This window comes from Xylocopa sonorina, chromosome 6, assembly GCF_050948175.1.
Source record: "Xylocopa sonorina isolate GNS202 chromosome 6, iyXylSono1_principal, whole genome shotgun sequence".
Taxonomy (NCBI): domain Eukaryota; kingdom Metazoa; phylum Arthropoda; class Insecta; order Hymenoptera; family Apidae; genus Xylocopa; species Xylocopa sonorina.
In genome coordinates this window covers 7,768,717-7,786,066 of record NC_135198.1, presented here as the reverse complement: position 1 = coordinate 7,786,066, position 17,350 = coordinate 7,768,717, and the positions used below count along the sequence as shown (strand labels likewise).

The 17,350-nt window shown below is 43.2% G+C and overlaps 2 protein-coding genes across 5 annotated transcripts in view; one reads left to right on the top strand and one right to left on the bottom strand.

Moving 5' to 3' along the window:
* The window catches only part of Oatp26f (Organic anion transporting polypeptide 26F), a 34,912-nt gene extending 18,380 nt beyond the window's left edge, over positions 1–16,532 (top strand). For both annotated transcript variants that reach the window (XM_076896778.1, XM_076896779.1), the window contains 11 exons: positions 1,066–1,276; positions 4,945–5,113; positions 5,817–5,955; positions 6,070–6,244; positions 6,455–6,557; positions 11,914–12,035; positions 12,222–12,485; positions 13,305–13,506; positions 13,705–13,852; positions 14,220–14,596; positions 15,067–16,532. In XM_076896778.1, the coding sequence (XP_076752893.1) occupies positions 1,066–1,276; positions 4,945–5,113; positions 5,817–5,955; positions 6,070–6,244; positions 6,455–6,557; positions 11,914–12,035; positions 12,222–12,485; positions 13,305–13,506; positions 13,705–13,852; positions 14,220–14,596; positions 15,067–15,268 (2,112 nt within the window). In that variant the 3' untranslated portion in view covers positions 15,269–16,532. The remainder of the gene's footprint in view (positions 1–1,065; positions 1,277–4,944; positions 5,114–5,816; positions 5,956–6,069; positions 6,245–6,454; positions 6,558–11,913; positions 12,036–12,221; positions 12,486–13,304; positions 13,507–13,704; positions 13,853–14,219; positions 14,597–15,066) is intronic.
* Mrpl41 (mitochondrial ribosomal protein L41) overlaps positions 1–17,350 on the bottom strand; it is a 186,772-nt gene that overhangs the window by 27,896 nt on the left and 141,526 nt on the right. The window lies entirely within an intron of this gene.

Genomic DNA, 17,350 nt, shown 5'->3' with positions numbered 1-17,350 from the left:
CATTTGTTGAATTTTCAAAATCCATCAAAACGTTATCCAGAAATTCTCAAATTATAAAACACCGAGTGAGCTCTGAACGATTAATCGTTGTTCTGCAAAATCTATGTACAAACAGAGATAACTTTCATTGTTACAGTTTGTTAGATTAATAATACGTTTCACAGTGGAAATTTTATGGAAAATCCTATAACGAGTTATAACACCTGTCATACACCCGATTCCTCGATTTCGTACTTATCGAGTGGCATCAAACAGTGTTAATTAACACCAGTCAAACGGATAATGAGGAGTGCGTAAAGCGTAATAATGTAAAACGTCAGGTTCATGATAAAACATAAATTGAACCCATGAGTTGCTTATTTGTGCGTGGCGCGTTGTTCTCTCCCCCATGCCTGGTGAGATAAAAGCCAATAATTAAATACGATACCGGGGATGTTTCGTAGATCTATTTATTCGGTACACATCGTGTAATTTCCGATAGCTAATAACTCGACGTGTACATATTTACAATCTCAACATCTTCCGGTATGATTTATCTTTGAGTAATCGAACCAACCATCGATCTAACCAACTCCCTCTATTTTCCCACTTAATCAGAAACAATAGCGTAAATTAAATTTCTATCAAACAATAATTTTCCCTTCTCTTTGATAAAAAAATTCGCATACTCGATTAATCGAACAATCCGACATCTCAACTTCAAATTTCCATTTTAGGCGATAAAAGAAATACTCTCACGCGTTCTCCACCTATAAAACTCAATTTTGAAAAACATTAAGATACAGCTGAGATTAAAAACGATCGCTGTCCCCTTAAATATCGCAGAGCAATTTATTTGCTCAACACCAATCGCCGCTACAGCGCCACGAATCAATAATTAAAAACAATTCACGGTACACCATCGACAACCCATAACTCAGTTCCGACTCTCTAAGTGAACGACGCGTAGCGGATGCTGCGCGCGTCCCACAGTCAATTTCTAGCTAACATTATCATACATATTACCCGGGCATTAATCACGGTAATTCGATTTTGAGGGTGTCAACGCGATAATGTGATTTACAGACGGGGGTGCCGGACATGCACGAGACCCTGTCCAGTTTTTCGGAACAGTTCGGCCCGACGAAGCCGGAAATAAAGCCGGAAACGGGTAAGGAGCAGGAGAGGACGAACGAGCCGAAGTGCGGCTGGTACTGGTTCAGGCCTGTCTACCTGCAACGATTTCGCACCGCGAAATGGGCGCTCTTCTGGTTATGCTGGACAGGTGCGATACAAGGTATGCAATTTAAATTCGACTCAGTTGAAATCCTACGGGAGATCCATTCATTTCTCGCGCTAATTCGAGACGTGAGAGATGAGAGGGGCGGAGATTCGTTTGGACAAAGCAGGAAGGGTATCACGAGGATGGGCGCGGTTACGCGAGAAAAAAATAGAAGAGGGAGTCTCCCAAGTGGTCCTTCGAAAACATGGATGAAATTATATTCCGTGGAATAACGAATTATAAACGTGTCACAATTGAATATCAATTTCAAGCGTTTTTACGTTCGCGCGTCGGATACGGGAAATGTTACGTGTCACGGATCGTAAAATTCAATCCAACACGCGTCCGTCGTAATCACTCGTCTCAAACGCGTCAAACGTCCGGAACAATGAACCGCGGTGGAAGCGAGGGACGTATCGAAAATGGCCGGTGGTCGAAACCGGGCCCGCGTCGATCATAAACGCGACATTTACCGATATAACACCGTGCGGGGGCAAACAACGAGCCATCTCCCCCGTGGAACGAATCTGCGCTGATTTTTCGCCCGTAATCCATCGTGTAAATGTACAATCTGCACGCGTGCGTACACACAAACGTGCGCGTGTATGCACAGAAACTAACTGATTGACTCTGATATCGTCGTTTGGCGTTACTAATAGCCACGCATTCGAATGCAATTTCGAAGCTTTCACGGTGGCGCGAAGGGGTTGCAGGGGGGTTCGCCACGGTCGACGGTGACTGACGATAACCGGAAATCGAGTTTTCCGGGCCGGTGGCAGGAGGTTGACGCTCCGCAGGGTGGTGGGTCGTCGAAAGGAGAGCGATCGTGGCGAAAAGGGCGCGTACGGCGTGTGACGCCGACGTGGCGAAGGTTGACGAGGAATACTGGCACCAGGAGGGGTCGCAGGGGTTGGCTGGTGGCGGATGGAAGGGCTCGAGGAGGAAGAAAAGGGCGAGCACGGGAGTCGTGCGAGGGTACTTAGTTTAAATAAGTTTGTTCGTCCCCTCCCTCCTACGGAGCGACAAAAGAAATCGTCCGGTGGTGGTTCGTGCCTTCTACGGGGCCAATGGGATTGAACAAATTGCTGGACAATGGGACCCAGCAATCGTCTGTATAAGTCGAGAATAAGTTCGCCGGTGACTAAGTACGTGGAGCAATGTTCACGTACCCGGTTGCACGTGGATCTTGGCGCGCTTGGTGCACCGAGTACACTAACGGTCATAAGTATCCGGATTCTTTGATCGATTTGCGAGTTCAATGCAGAGAATCTACTATTGAAATGTGTTAATTAGCTCTCTGAGTATCGAACTTTCGAAACTCTCAATTGTGGCAACTTTTGTTCGATGTTCTTGTAAATTTCATTCGGAAGTTCGAATCTTGCAAGGATCGGCATCGTGGCCATTGCTGAATCTTATCGATAGCATCGTATAATCTGTTGATTTTTAATTAAGAATTAGGTCTATCAGTGCTGGTATATCTCTTAGATGAAACAAACAGAATGTTGGTTTTCAAATAATGAAACAGAATTTTTTAATGAAGTTACGTCCTGTTAAGAATAACCAAGCGTCGGGATACTTTTGAGTGTTAGTGTAGGTGCGTACACTAACAGGAACCGGGGAAGAAAGGAAGAGAGAGAGAGAGAGAGAGAGAATTGGCCAGCAGCTGGAGAAACAAATTGTCCACGCTGCACGAGCGGCGCACCGGTTTTAATTAAAATTCTCCTATTAGCGGTACAATGGGAAACGAAGGTGGTTCATTTTCCGGGTAGACAGACACCGGATACGACGACACTCGACAGTGGGCTCCTTGCTGCCCGCGGCCGCCTGTGAACACGTTAATTCGATGGATATTGGCTAACTGGCGTGGGAGGTTACGAGTTACGAACGCCATTTAATTGTTCGGAGCGTACGTTCGTTTTCTTGGCTGATCCTACAAGTTTTCGGGTAGAAACGCCGCGTCTCGTAGTTTCGAACGTAGAACTTACATTCTGTAGAAAGTTTGTGGCCAGCGTGGTTGTATTTATATGAGTAACGTTCGCGATGCGATGCATTCTGTGCAATTCGACTGGGATAGACCAGATGGGATGAAACGATGGTAAAAGAATTTATTGGAGCGCAGAATTCAGTGGTTTTAAAAATTCTATAAAATGTCCAGGAAGAAGACGGATCTTTTTTAAAACGATGGTAGTAAAATGAAATAGCACTGTTACATAAAACTTTCCTTTCAGAAATACCAGTTTCATACAACTAATAATTTAACCCTTTCGATGTTGGATTCTTCAGGGAACTCAACATTTCTCGTAACAGAAACCTTCCTCTATAAACGAAAATATATTAAATTGAATCTGCACAATTTTTTAGAACAATGCTTAGTCATTCTCCAAAGTACGCGAGCAGCGTCGACTCCACCAGAGTCGAAGCGGTAACATCGAAACGGATCGTAAAGCAAAATCGTCGAGCAAAATTCGTCGTAGCCGACTGAATATCTCATGTCACAGAAGATTCATTTTTGCGACAGTCAGAGCTGGCTGTGAAGGCCTTTGTCAGCCGATGCTGCACACTCTGGCTACGGACTGTAATACGACGCCCTGTCGACGGCTGTCCGTGGCTTCCGAGCGATGAACGAGCGAACGGCCCGTTCGATTCAGAGGCGATTAGCATCGCGTATATATTCGTGAGAAAAAAAAGTGTTTAATAGATTTATATACGCGCGATTCGAGGGAGAGAGAAAGAGAGGGAGGAAGAGCGAGCGATTCCTTCGGAGGGTGAGCGGGCCAAAGCAGAGGGGAGACGTAATTGAATCAGTTTACCCCTTCTGATTCATTTACACGCGGCACGCGGATTCGCCTTGCAGGATTCGATCCGACCAGTGCATATCGGGGATGAACGGTGTTCGTGTTTCAGAATGGGAGCGCGGGATCGAGGTATTATTAGGATACTGGGGTACACCCATCGATCGAGCGCTGTTTGGACGCTGAACCCGCTCGCGATCGATGGGACACGGGAGTACTATCGGTTGTACGTCTTCGAGTGTGGAATAAAAATACGGCTGAAGATTTAAATACGGACTCGTGTCGATCGATTCCAACGACTGATGGAGTGCTGTTGACGCGAGTGTATGAAAATAATGCGTTTTTCGGTCGCTCTGGAAACTTTCGCGCATTTCAGAGCCGAGGCTCGTCGAAACGGAGCGAACGATAAAACAATACGCGATTTTTACGGTATATTTATTCTAGCAATTGGTTCCAGGCGAAGCGAACTGTTTAAAGTTTCATGGCGTTTTTGGAGATTTACCATTCTTGGAGCGTGATTGAATTGTCGAATTTAATTACACTATTTTTTCAGAGCGAACTGGCCATTATTGAATTCTGAAGACGATCTTCTTATGCATTACAAAAGTGGATCTCGTAACCTCTTCCATTCTTTTGCATATTTAAGCAGTCCTAGAAATAGACATTATTCTGTAGAATAAATTAAATTATTCCAACTACTATATTTAAGATGTTAAAAAGAACGTTCAAATTATAGGTCAATAGAGCAGGTTCGTTCGTAGATAAAAAATAGTATTACGTTAAAGGAAACAATCAATCAGCTCCACAGATCCTGCATTATTTTAACACCCATTGTAAAAGTAGACACGAATCTTTTCGAAATCTCGCAGGAAATTATATCATTTCTTCCAGGAATGGTGGTGAACGGCTTCGTGAACGTGGTTATAACCACGATAGAAAGGAGATTCGGTTTGCGGTCGTCGCAAACTGGCCTGATAGCAGGTGGATACGACATAGCCAGTTTTCTTACCCTCGTCCCGGTGAGCTATCTGGGTGGACGCTCGAAAGCATCAAAACCAAGGTACACACACGCCATCGTTTGCTGTCTGTTACGAAAAATGATATATCAAGCTGCATATTTCGATCATCTTTTTTCTCCACACACTTTGTTACCACTCGAAAGAGAAACCTCGATTTCTGATAACGGAAACGCTCATGCATACACCAACGCGTGCCGTTGTACAAGCCATTGTCCAGCGTATTAATATTAATATCGATATCGATTCACCCCGACAGCTCTCATAAATATTAATCCTAACGTCAGCCGGGCTGACAGTGTCGACGTTAATCTCCATTTCGTTCCTTCGCTTCGGCTTCACTTTCGGGGGTTCGAGCCCTCTGACCTTACCCGGTTCGATCCTAAATCGATAAACGATCGCACTTGGAAACGACGAAACGCGTGATCTCGAGGCGGAAGTTCACTTGGAGCATGAATATTCACGCGAGAACCGGAGGATGCGTAAATGAAATTAGACACGGGCATGTCTTTGCTTAGATACTTCCGTAGGCAATTACTCTAGCTCTACTGGTTTCATTTAACTGACTCTCGGCTGTCTAACCACGAATGCTTACGTCTACTTAGTATCGCCACTTCTCATACGTATACATGTATATCTCCATTAGTAAGATCCGTGGATTTTGGAGATTCATATTTACTCAAATGTATGTACACGAAAACCACGAACCTCTTAAAAATGGTTTTACTTGTTACTTTTGTTCGATAGGTACATAGGTATAGGAGTTCTAATCTTAGGCTTAGGAAGTCTGCTTTTCGCGTCTCCGCATTACCTTGCTGGACCGTACAGAGGCGGCCAGCAATCGGAGAATATATGCCAAAGAGTGACGAATACATCGTCTCGTTCGGTGAGTTGCATAAAAATCTAATCGCTTAATCGATTACATGAATAAACATACAAATAATGCTCTGAACCACTAATTAAATTGCTTCGAATTCGTTTGTGTATGTCCATCGTTTAGCTATCCTGCAACGGGTCCGCGGGCCAAACGGACCAGGAGCCATACAGCGGGCTGTACTTAACTATCTTTCTGATGGCTCAACTTCTGCACGGGGCTGGTTCCGCCCCTTTTTATACGCTTGGCGTTACGTACCTGGACGAGAACGTATCGAAAAAGATGTCCTCCGTGTACGTAGGTAAGAAACTAAAGTCCCCTCGCAACTATCCTCGCTAACTTTAAGAGCTCTCGCTAGAAAAAGAGCCGCTGCACGAGAGAGCTTGCGTAAAACAAAAGAGAAACTGTGCTAACACGCATACAAATAATAACGTTGGAACATTTTCAAAGTTTCTTTCTCTGAACGTCTATGCACGTAGTTTAAAAAACGAGCCGACTTCTGTCTGTTTAGGAATTTTCTACACAATGGCCATAATAGGGCCTGCTTTAGGCTACGTGGTCGGAGGCGAACTATTGAAACTCTACACAGATTTCATCACCGTGGACCCGTCAGAGTGAGTTTGAATACAACATTCCCGTAGTTATGCTAACGTTATGCACGCTTTGAAAAATACCCTCGAAGTTGCCCTCTGAAACAACATTTAACCGCGCGTAGAATGTTTTTTTCGAGTACCCCGAGTATGTCAATAGCACGAAATACCGTGTTTCGGTCATAAAATTGACGTTACACTTGTTGGAATCCATTCTGAACGATTTACACCAGCTGTTCGACATAAAATTCCACTCCAGAAATCGAACTTAAAATACGAAAGTTTGCAAAACAGAGTAAAATGTAACGCGATAAATTCTTGATCCGACGACATCCCACTTTCCAGCTGAGCTATTCAGCCGTGAAGGGAAAAAGGGTAACGTCGAAGACCTTCCGCGCTTCGATTCCGTACCAGGTGACTATTGTTCGTAAACGGTTTCGAGAGCGTTAAAATCGCGCGGAAGATGATCGACTCGCGCGATTTGGCGGAAGAATTACGATGGACGAACGACAATGGGTGGAAAGTTGTCCGCGTTCATTATACGTTTCGTGCGGCTAAAGGGGGTTCATAGCCGTCGAAAGCCGATGGGGGATGACGCGTAATGGGCGCAGCGTCGGAATTTGTCGCCTCTCGTGTCGCCGCGCGTTAAACGCGTTTCCCGCTAGTTTTTTCATTTCTTTTTTCTCCATTTCCACCCTATTCCACTAGCCCAGCAGGGGGTGGCAGGCTGCGTTCAGCAGCCCGTCAAGGCAACTTTATTAAATTCTCGCAAGGATTTATCGGTTGTTTGCGACGATCCCATTGTACGCGACCCTATCCACGATTCAAGTGCGCATTCCACATTGCTCAGAATTATTTGTTGCGGAAATGCGGTTATCGTTGCTTAGATATTCGAATATCGAAACATCGAGGTCTTGTACGTACAAGAGAAGCAACGAGAACGCAAGCCCACGTGTGCCAACAGGGTAAGCAGACATCTTATGACTGCTTACTTAAACAACACTGTATCACGGCAGCTTGAAGGGGATCCCCTGTTGTCTTCCAGCGAATTTCTAACTTTATATGCCTCGTGTCTTGCGTGCACGTAAATCCACGTCGCTGTTACTTGGAATTAATCGCGGTGCCTTACGGACGGGCACCAGAGGACGGGAGGAGACAGCCGGGGTGGATGGTGAAAAATGTCCAGGGATAAAAATTTCCTGGGAAACCGCGGGGGAAACGAGATCGTGGAAATAGAATTTTCATGGCTCGCCGGGATCTTGTTTTAAACGGCGCACGAATAACGCCCGGGGAGAGGAATCGAGTTAACAGGCCGGGGATGATACCGGTGTACACGGGTGTATCGGATTTTTATCGTCTATTTTTGCCGTTTCACGGCCTTGAAACAAGCCGCTTTCGCAAAAGACGCCAGCGTCGTTACGACGACGGAACGTTGCTAGACGTGTTCGCGACGCTTAATTACCGGCTCCTTCTCTCGGGCATAGTAACGAGCGCACCGATTCCGATGCTCCTACTTCTCGCCATTACGCTCGTCCTCGTGTTAATTAATTTGCTCGCCTCTCCTTGCTTCTTTTTCTTCTTCGTAATTTTCTTCTTACGAAGTTTGACGAAGTTTTCGAAAAATTTTACGATCACGAGGATATTCGTCTCGAGTGTCGAACGTATCTTCAGTGACACGCCCATGGCATAGTCGTAGAAAAATCTTGGAGCGAATCTCTGCCTTCGAACGATCATCTCTATCCCGTAGAAAATATCACGAGGGACCATTCGAGCGTATAATGGGCCGCGATTAATAGTGCATGCAACCTCGTGGAGCGCGGACACACGCACGTGGTGGTCCGTGGGGAAAATGTCAAGCGGTGAACCAATGTTTGACGATGACGCCGATGTTGCCCCTCAAAAACTCTCACTTCATCCCCCGACACTTTGAGCACAATCAAGTTCCATTTGTCTACTCGCCGCCCCGCGGAACCGTCCTCTCATCCCCTATCGTTCAGTCGCACCCCGCCACGATGCACGTCAGAATCGAATTAATCGTACTGCGCTATATTTCGTTTCCTGCGATTTTTTCTTTTTCTGCTTTCAACAGGTTTTTTTTGTTGGTTTTTTGCTTGTTCTCCAGGAAGGGGATGTACAAGACGAGTAGAGGGGTGTGTAAAGGATTTCCAAGCGTCTTTCTATCCTTGCGAATTTTACTTGTAAATGCAGCGGGTATCGATTCTGGGTATTTTCGGTTTGGTTGACCTACAGGGCTGTGAATTGCTATTTTGTTTGCTCTCTCGTAACTTTTTGTTACAGATTTATTTTAATACCATGTGTGTCGTTGATGAAGCGGAGTATAGTTATTTAAAAGGTCGAAGAAGTTTTTGTTTGCGTATTTTTTATTACGTTATGAATATGCAAGCGCAATAGCTTCTTTAATTTGAAATTGACGTGAAAGTTTTCTTTTCCCTGCTTGTTTCCTATCGATAAAATGCAGGGGATAACAAACTTTGGAGAGCAATCATTTTTCCTGGGAACTTCCATTTTTCCCGATTAATAAATCAGGCCGAGACTACTCGGTTTAATGCTCGAGGAGCCAGGAAATTATTATGGTAACAGCCTACATCGGTAGAGACAAAAGAACGGGGAAGGAAGAAGAGGAGGCGTTCGCGTCCCGAGGATGGAGCAAGAAGTGGTCCTCAGAAGGACGAAATTAAAAAGTCGAAAGGATCTCCCGTCGCGTTTCACGGTTAACTGCGTCTCCCGGTTGCGGAGGAGCCGAACGGACATCAGTGAATTTAGGATCCTCGCAAGTTCCTTCGCGAAGTTTATTCGAGGGGCACTCCCTGGAATGAATCGGCGATTTCTGGCGTAAACACGCGAACGGCCGCGAGAATTTTTTGCGGAATTTCGCGGAGATATTGACCGAGAGTAAAAGGATGCATCTAATTAAGCACTTCCGTTGCTTTTAACGGGAGGCAAACGTTGTTCAGGTGAAACGAAACGATTCGAGAAGAATGTTTGCCTCCTGGAAGTTTGAGGATGTACAGAATATTTAGAGGAGAATCGTAATTTAGAAATTCTTTCGTATTATTGGTATTCTTCTACGATTCACGTGATATAATATTCGAGCACGTGAATTTGCTTTCAATTTCACTAGGTTACTGTCGAGGAGTAGATTCAGGATCGAGGGACGATGGTAGTCGAGTGTCATTTAAAGATCAGTCACGAAAAGTGAAGGTTGGGAAAAAAAGCCGGTGAAAAAGAAGGCTAAACGGCGATTCCTTGTCGGTGTAGCGCAGTTAAGTCCGCTAAGGGATGATCGCGCAGTTAGTCAGCCGTTTCCGGGCAATCAATCACCTATTCGCAGTCGGGTTTCGCCGGGGAAAAAATGAGCCCAGCTCGCTGGCTGTTGCAAACGTAAAAAAATTACTTACGTAAAGCCTTTGCTGCAGTCGATAAAACATCCTTGCGTGTCATATCGAATCAATTAAGCATGAAACATCGCGTGCACGTGAATTTATTTCTCAAAATATATGTTGCTACTTCAACGCAGATTGCAGTAAATGTTATTTTCGTCGCAAAGTACTCTTGCACGTAAAAGTGTACGCGTAAATATTACTTTTTACCGCACATCATAAGAATTTTCTTAATCGAGGAACGCAATTTCTATGTCATTAAAGAGTTAAAATCGCTGCGAGTGAAATTCATCGCAAACGTGGTATCTCTGTCAAACGACCGTGGAACGATACCAAGTATCCTTTCCTCAAGATCAACAACGCCACTTCCGGTCCGGGGCCCGCTAATCCGCAATTTGAAATTCGATTATCCTAACGCGGGAACGGCGAAAGTTTCGCCCAGCAACCCCGTCGACGGGGCCGCTCGTCGAGTTTTCCTCGAAACTTAAATTGCGTGTCGAACCGAGCACAATCCGATAATTTGCAAACAGAGCGATGTCCCGTCTTCATCCACCCCCGAAGCCTTTAATAAACATCAACGAGGCGAACGTTTGCCCGTTTGGCCGAGGGCTAATAACATTTCCGCGAGCGCAATTACATTTTCCATCCGATTCGTACGAACGGCTGGTACAGGGGAAGAAAAAGGGGGGTAACTGCTTGCGCCACGGCCACTTCCGGCTGCGAGCTCCGCGTCTCAGGGGCTCGTATATGCGTCGCGTTTAATCTCGCGGGCAAATGAAAAAGTTTCGCGGCAGATGCTGCCTGGAGAGGAGAAACGGCTTGCCTCGCGGATACTTGGCGCAGTTTTCCGCTTTCTCACCTTCCGGGACCGCACGCTGCGAATGGGTTATGATACATGGCGCGTCGTAATGCCGCGATTCTGAGGATATCTCGCTTGAATGCCGAGCGCGGCTACACTTGTATCATCACGATGATGGTGTATTGTAAGGGGTGAAGCGAGGGATGATGAGTGAGCCGGTTTAGAAGAATTGTTCAGGTTAAGGAATATTTCGTCCGTTTAGATACCTTCCTCGTGAAAATGATGATGGTCCTGTTCAATTCGTGGGTCACGATCAATTCAACGTCTACTTTACCAACTACATTTTCTATCCTGATAAGAACAATCGCCGTAGTGCTGGACAACAGCGCCTTTGAAAATCTGGCGAGCGCGCAAAATGTTGCCGGAATTTCTTCACAAAGCCGAATTATCGAGGCTGAGAATAGTTTTGCCGGCGCGTATCGGTTTAGAGCGGCGGTCAAAGGAGGGCTTCCGGGCTCTCTCGCCGGCAATTAGTTCGGAAAAGTTGCGGGAGCCGGGAATTTCCGAGCGTCCGGGCGCAATTAAAAAAAGCGCGAGGAAATCGGCCGGTCGTCCCGGAAGTTCCGCGACGCAGGAGCAATTCCGGCCTACTCCGACGCCGCGTTCGTATATACGAGCCATACTGTTCCCGGATAATTACATTTCTCCGCGAGGTCCTTGCCCGCCTCCTCTCCCTTTAGCGTTCACGGCCGGCCTACTTTTCGCCCGAGTCCCGTTTAATATCTACGCCACTTTAAAACGTTTCAAAAAGACGAGATCGACCCGCTACGCGCAATATTAACGTCGGCGAGTTCACCGTCTTGTTTTCGTTTAAATGCTGGTTAGGTAAATTTACGTAAATTTATGGGGTGGGCTGGATATTAGCTGGGTTACTTAGGCGAGTATTACGATCAGTACGTTCTCGGAAGAAATAAGAACTCGGTTTTTAGTAATGTTCAGTGAGGAGAAGGATTTGTGACTTCCGTAAGAGATTGCGGAGTGGAATTTATAAAGTGAGTCGGTTTCCTTGAATTGCTACAAAGCAAAATACCAAAATTAATATTCCTACGCAACTGATTGCAGTAAAAGTGGATAGGCTAGATGCACAGTGTGTCTTTGATAATCGAATAAATGTTTTCAGAGTTGGTTTAACACCGAACAGCAACCTCTGGGTCGGAGCGTGGTGGATAGGTTTCCTAGCGGCCGCAGTTCTATGCATCGCAATCGCGATACCGATTTTGGCGTTCCCAGCAGCCTTGCCTGGTACTTGAAAGTATTACGAACTCGTAACAATATATAGAAATAGTATGAAAATTGCATATCTTCAAATTTAAATCTTTTTCCTGAATCCTCTGTTGCTATCGAACTTTTGTCAATTTTTCTATGAAAATATCAGATCAGACGATCACTAATTCTATCCCTTTTTAAGATAAATATCTGTCTTCTCAGGTTCAGAGGAATTGGCGAAAGAGAAGGTGTCAGAAGCGCACCAGAAGCCGAAGGAGTCGTCGTCGAGCGATCGAGGCGAGGCGTTCTCGAAAATACGGGAACTGCCGCGCGCCCTGACCGATCTGCTCGGTAATCCGGGCTTTTTCATGTTGAATCTGGCAGGTGCCAGTGAAGGATTGCTTATAGCCGGATTCGCAGCGTTCCTACCGAAGCTGATCGAAAATCAATTCAACGTCAGCGCTAGCTCAGCCGCGTTGCTAATGGGTGAATAATATTCAAGCACCCTGTTGTGATCAATCAAAAACCCGTCCTGCCTCCCTGGTAACGCGTAATCGTCGACATTTCTCGCTAAATATCGAAACACTTTTTATCCCCCTTCTTCACCCCGCTACATTTCGCTTCTTCTTTCTCTAACTGTCCGTCTCGCTCCACTTTTTTCCTTTTTTCTCTTTTTTGGCTAACGTGAAATATCGACTGAACGATACGTTACTGTCAGATATACACTCTTGCTCAAAAATACTCGGACGTTTCGCAAGAACATTTTCAATTCATATTTTTATTATATAATACAAGTTCTTACTATCAAGCAAAGGAGAAAAGTTTTTTAATGTGTATACTTTCCATGTCTCAATATATTTTTAAATCAATACGCGAGTAATACACAGACGTATGAACCTTTGGTACGTGGAAAGCATTATTGATCAGGTATTTAAAGAATTGGTGGCAAAAAATCAATTGCAGGTACGTAACCTATTAACGTATGAATCAGAATAGATAGCAATGAATAACATACATGACAAATGTTCTATGCATTTTTAAGCATTTATCATAGTTAAGGAAGTGCCCTAGCACTTTTGAATAGGGGTGTATAAATGATATCTGCGCGGACGTCGCAGGTATAAATCATATATACCAGTTTTTTTGGTATTTCGAGATCGGTCTGATATTCACGATTGACTAATATTTGAAGGTAATTTCGCGAAATGTACGAAACCACCGCGAGGGATGAAAACTCGTACGCAACTGGTGCTCGAATTGGGCTGAGCTCTTTTATCGTTTTGTTGGTTTTTTGGTGATTTTTAGGTCTGGTGACTGTGCCCGCTGGCGGCGGTGGTACCTTCCTCGGTGGTTATCTCATAAAACGTTTTAATTTGCCCTGCTCCGGCATTTTGAAGTTCTGCCTGTTGGCTACCGCTTCCTGTATCGCCTTCACTCTGTGCTTCGTTCTGAACTGCCCGAATTTGAACTTTGCCGGAGTCACTGTACCTTATTCGGACCAAACCAAGTACGTAATATCTACTCTACAAATGTCTAACCATTTTGTTCACTCGCGAAATTAATTATACGCTCGATTATGTATGTATGTAATTATTAGGCGGTTTTATGAATGAGTGTATCTCAAACGAGCGTATTTGCTTGTGTGATATATGTTAAGGGAAACTGTGAAATACGTTTGCTTGACCATGGACTGTTACGTTTTCAGGAAATCCTTCTCGTTGGATAACGCGTGCAATAATGGCTGCGGCTGTTCGAGGTCGGAGTTCAGTCCAATATGCGGAGTTGATGGGATCACGTACTATTCCCCTTGTCATGCAGGATGTTATCAAGAAACGAGGATAAATAACGTCGAAGTCAGTAAGATTTCTTATCGTGCTTAGTATAACTTCCCAGAATCCTGTATTTTTACTTTACCAACTCTGGCAACACATGGAGAACTTAACGAAAGTTTATGCTGATACCAAACCCAAGATACGTATACATGTGTTCGATTCTAAGCTAATTAGAGATATGCTAATCACTAAACTATAAGAAATATCACTCTTAAATACACATTTGCCTTCTCTCAAGAAAGTAGCTATTTCCAGACATATTTATTTAATTATTGAAATTTCTGCAGAAAATAGATCAGAAGACTTTAAATTATTTAAAGTGAAGTATATTAAAAACCATTGGTAATAACTATTCTTGTTTAACTCTACATGTTCTCTCGTCTTTCAGGTGTATTCAGATTGCACTTGTATACGTGCACCACCGATGAATTTGACCACCGGGGACGATGTGATCAGTTACGAGGCAATAAACACGACCTGCAGCACATCGTGCTCCTATTTGTGGCCTTTCATCGCCCTGGCATTCTGCAATATGTTCATAACGTTTCTTTGCACGATGCCCGCGCTGTCTGCGACGCTTCGCGTCGTTCGTGACGACCAAAGATCGTTTGCCTTGGGCATACAGTGGATCAAAGTTAGGATACTGGGCACGATACCAGCACCTATGGTATTCGGTGCCCTCATAGACGATACTTGCATTTTGTGGAACGAAACTTGCGACGGGGCAGGCTCCTGCCTCGTTTATGACAATTTGTACATGAGCAGGTATGAGTTTCTTTGTATAATTCGTCGAATACTGTGTAAGTATTCCTTAAAATTCTTTCGATATTGTACCAAATTATTCGAGAATATATCTTTCATTGTGTTTTTTGAAATTGGAAAATATTTCTTCGAAAAATAAGTATATATTGGGATCGAAGAAATGTCGAAAATGGTACTTAAAACAGAACGATTGATACCACTAGCGCCATCTGCGAAGATCGAACGTAACAATGCAAATCATTCCAGACGATCGTAAATTGCAAATAGTATAATCATTCTAGACATTGAGATCGTGATAGAAATGATAGAACGAAACAAATAGCAATTAATCATAAACAAATGAAGTTACGTTTACTTGACGTCTGCTATTAATCTCTGTCAAACGAAAGCACGTATCGACACGCAGCATGGCGTATGCGACAGTGGTCGTGGTCATGGAAGTTCAAAATCGATTAACACTTACATTCTTGCAGGTACATGCTGGCGTTAGCTTTCATCGGCAAAGCAGCATCCCTTCTCTTCTTCTTCCTGGCCTGGTGGACGTACATTCCTCCAGGAAGCAGGAGACTTACTCAAAACTCGCGGGAAGAGCCCACAACAACTTTGGTCCTGAACGACACACCGCACGATGCACCAATCACACCAGCAACAATAAATCCTATAATCGATCCGTAAAAAGTAACCGCACATTCCACTTAGATCGATATAAATATATCGCGGATCATCTAGATTCGATAAAAACTTTTTACTATCCGCCAAATTTGTCGAAAATGATATTTGAACGGACGAGAGTCGGAACGAGTTTGTACGCGCGTTCTCGTTTCACGTCGCGACTACCAGATGACTCTACGTACTACATAGTATTCGATTCAATCGAGAATCGATCCTGCGATACGTTCTTTGATTCAATTTTAACTTGCGAGATATTTAAAATATTTTAGCGCATAGGTGGGTATCTTCAACTATTTTGTTTATAGTTTTTGTAGAGTAAGAAAGGGAAATCATGATGTAAATTAAACGGATGACTTTTATTTAATATATTTACCCTTCAATATGGTCGTTTGCACGCGATATATTAAGAGGAAAGGGCTCTATTGTATTTATAGGATAATTTATTAATGATTATTTATTATCTAGTACCATAATGTAAGTGTAAAGGGAATTTTCACATTCATAGGGGAAATGATTGTGCAGCGAACTGAACTAAGAAATCTATAAAACATGAGTGAGATTATTTATTTCGAAGGTTGTTTAAAATTGTATATATACGGTTATGCGGTTCGCAATAAGTAGGATACTTCGTGTAAGAGCTGCTCACTGCCAGAATTATTGTAAAGAAAAAAAGATATCAAACTGTTTTTAATATCGTACCAAGAATTGCAGAAAATATAGGTCTCATTTTTAACGAGAGAACTATATAATTACTAACTATGAAATACAATGGGCAAGTGCACTTGTAGTCCTTTTCGATGTTTATTGGTTATATTCGATTAGTTGAACGGTAACAACTTGATTTTTAACATATACCAATGTAAGAGTAAAATAATCTGATAAGCATTTACTGCATATACGATTATGCTTTCTGTATTATTCAATAGAATTTAATAATCAACAGTTAAATACTGAACGAAGAAAGACTATCAAAGTTATCCTGAAGTATACAATTATATTGTCTCATGTTATCTGATCTGAATGTGATTCCAACTTGTACGACATCCTATTATTGTAATCCTAATATTTACCGATTGTCAATTAAACTCGAGGAAGGTAGCGTTATTACCACGTATAATTATAGTTGATGTTTAAGATAAGAGAAATTATTCTACGTCTTCGTCTTATTTATGCAATATAATTGTTACTGCGACCAGCTGAAGTATTGTACCACAGAAATGCCTCTGGAAGACTAATTGTTTTTCATAAAAATACTATCACACTTGTATGATGTTGTTGCTTGTATAAAAAAAAAAGAAAAAAATACGTATTGTCTGATGAACACGGAACAACTACTATTGTGAATTGACATTTGTAAGAGATGTAATCAGCGGCGGCTCGTTACTAAAATTAGTGGTGCTGCTCCAGGAAATTGTTAGCCTTTGTTTTAAAATTGTGGAAAAGGAAACGAACGTGTATTGTGTTACGTGTTTAGATTTTTAAGCACAACACACAAGGAGTAAAAACAACACTACCTTCCATTAACAAGCCAGGGTCGGCACTGTGGGAACGGCAGTGCTCCTTCTCCCTCGCAGCTTCCTACGAGCACACGCGCAACAACCAAACACCACACCATTGGAACTGTGAAGCGCACAGTTCTATAGGAGGATTTTTGTATCGTTTTCATAAACTGGAGAATAGCTACTGACATTAAGCTTAAGGATTATATATTGTATAAGTGTAAAGAAAGAATTAGAGAAGAAGAACTCATTATATTAAATGTTATCGATAATATCAAATGGGAATAGGGAATGCTGCAGTATATGCGAGCCGCCACTGGATATAGTAATTCCAATGTCTGATATCAACTTTGGCATATCTCATTTACACGTTGAGTATAAAATATACTACTTTAGAATTTTGTATACTATATAAGATTTTATATGTCATCTTTAACAAAATGTGCTTTCGCATTAAATGCATAAGATACGAAATGGACGTGAGAAAGTTGTGTTATTTTAAGAATAACGAGTCAAAGGTTTCAACCGAAGAGATTAGTAGTTGAAAATTACAAAAAGCGTGAATCGTACAAAGAAGATCTAAAAA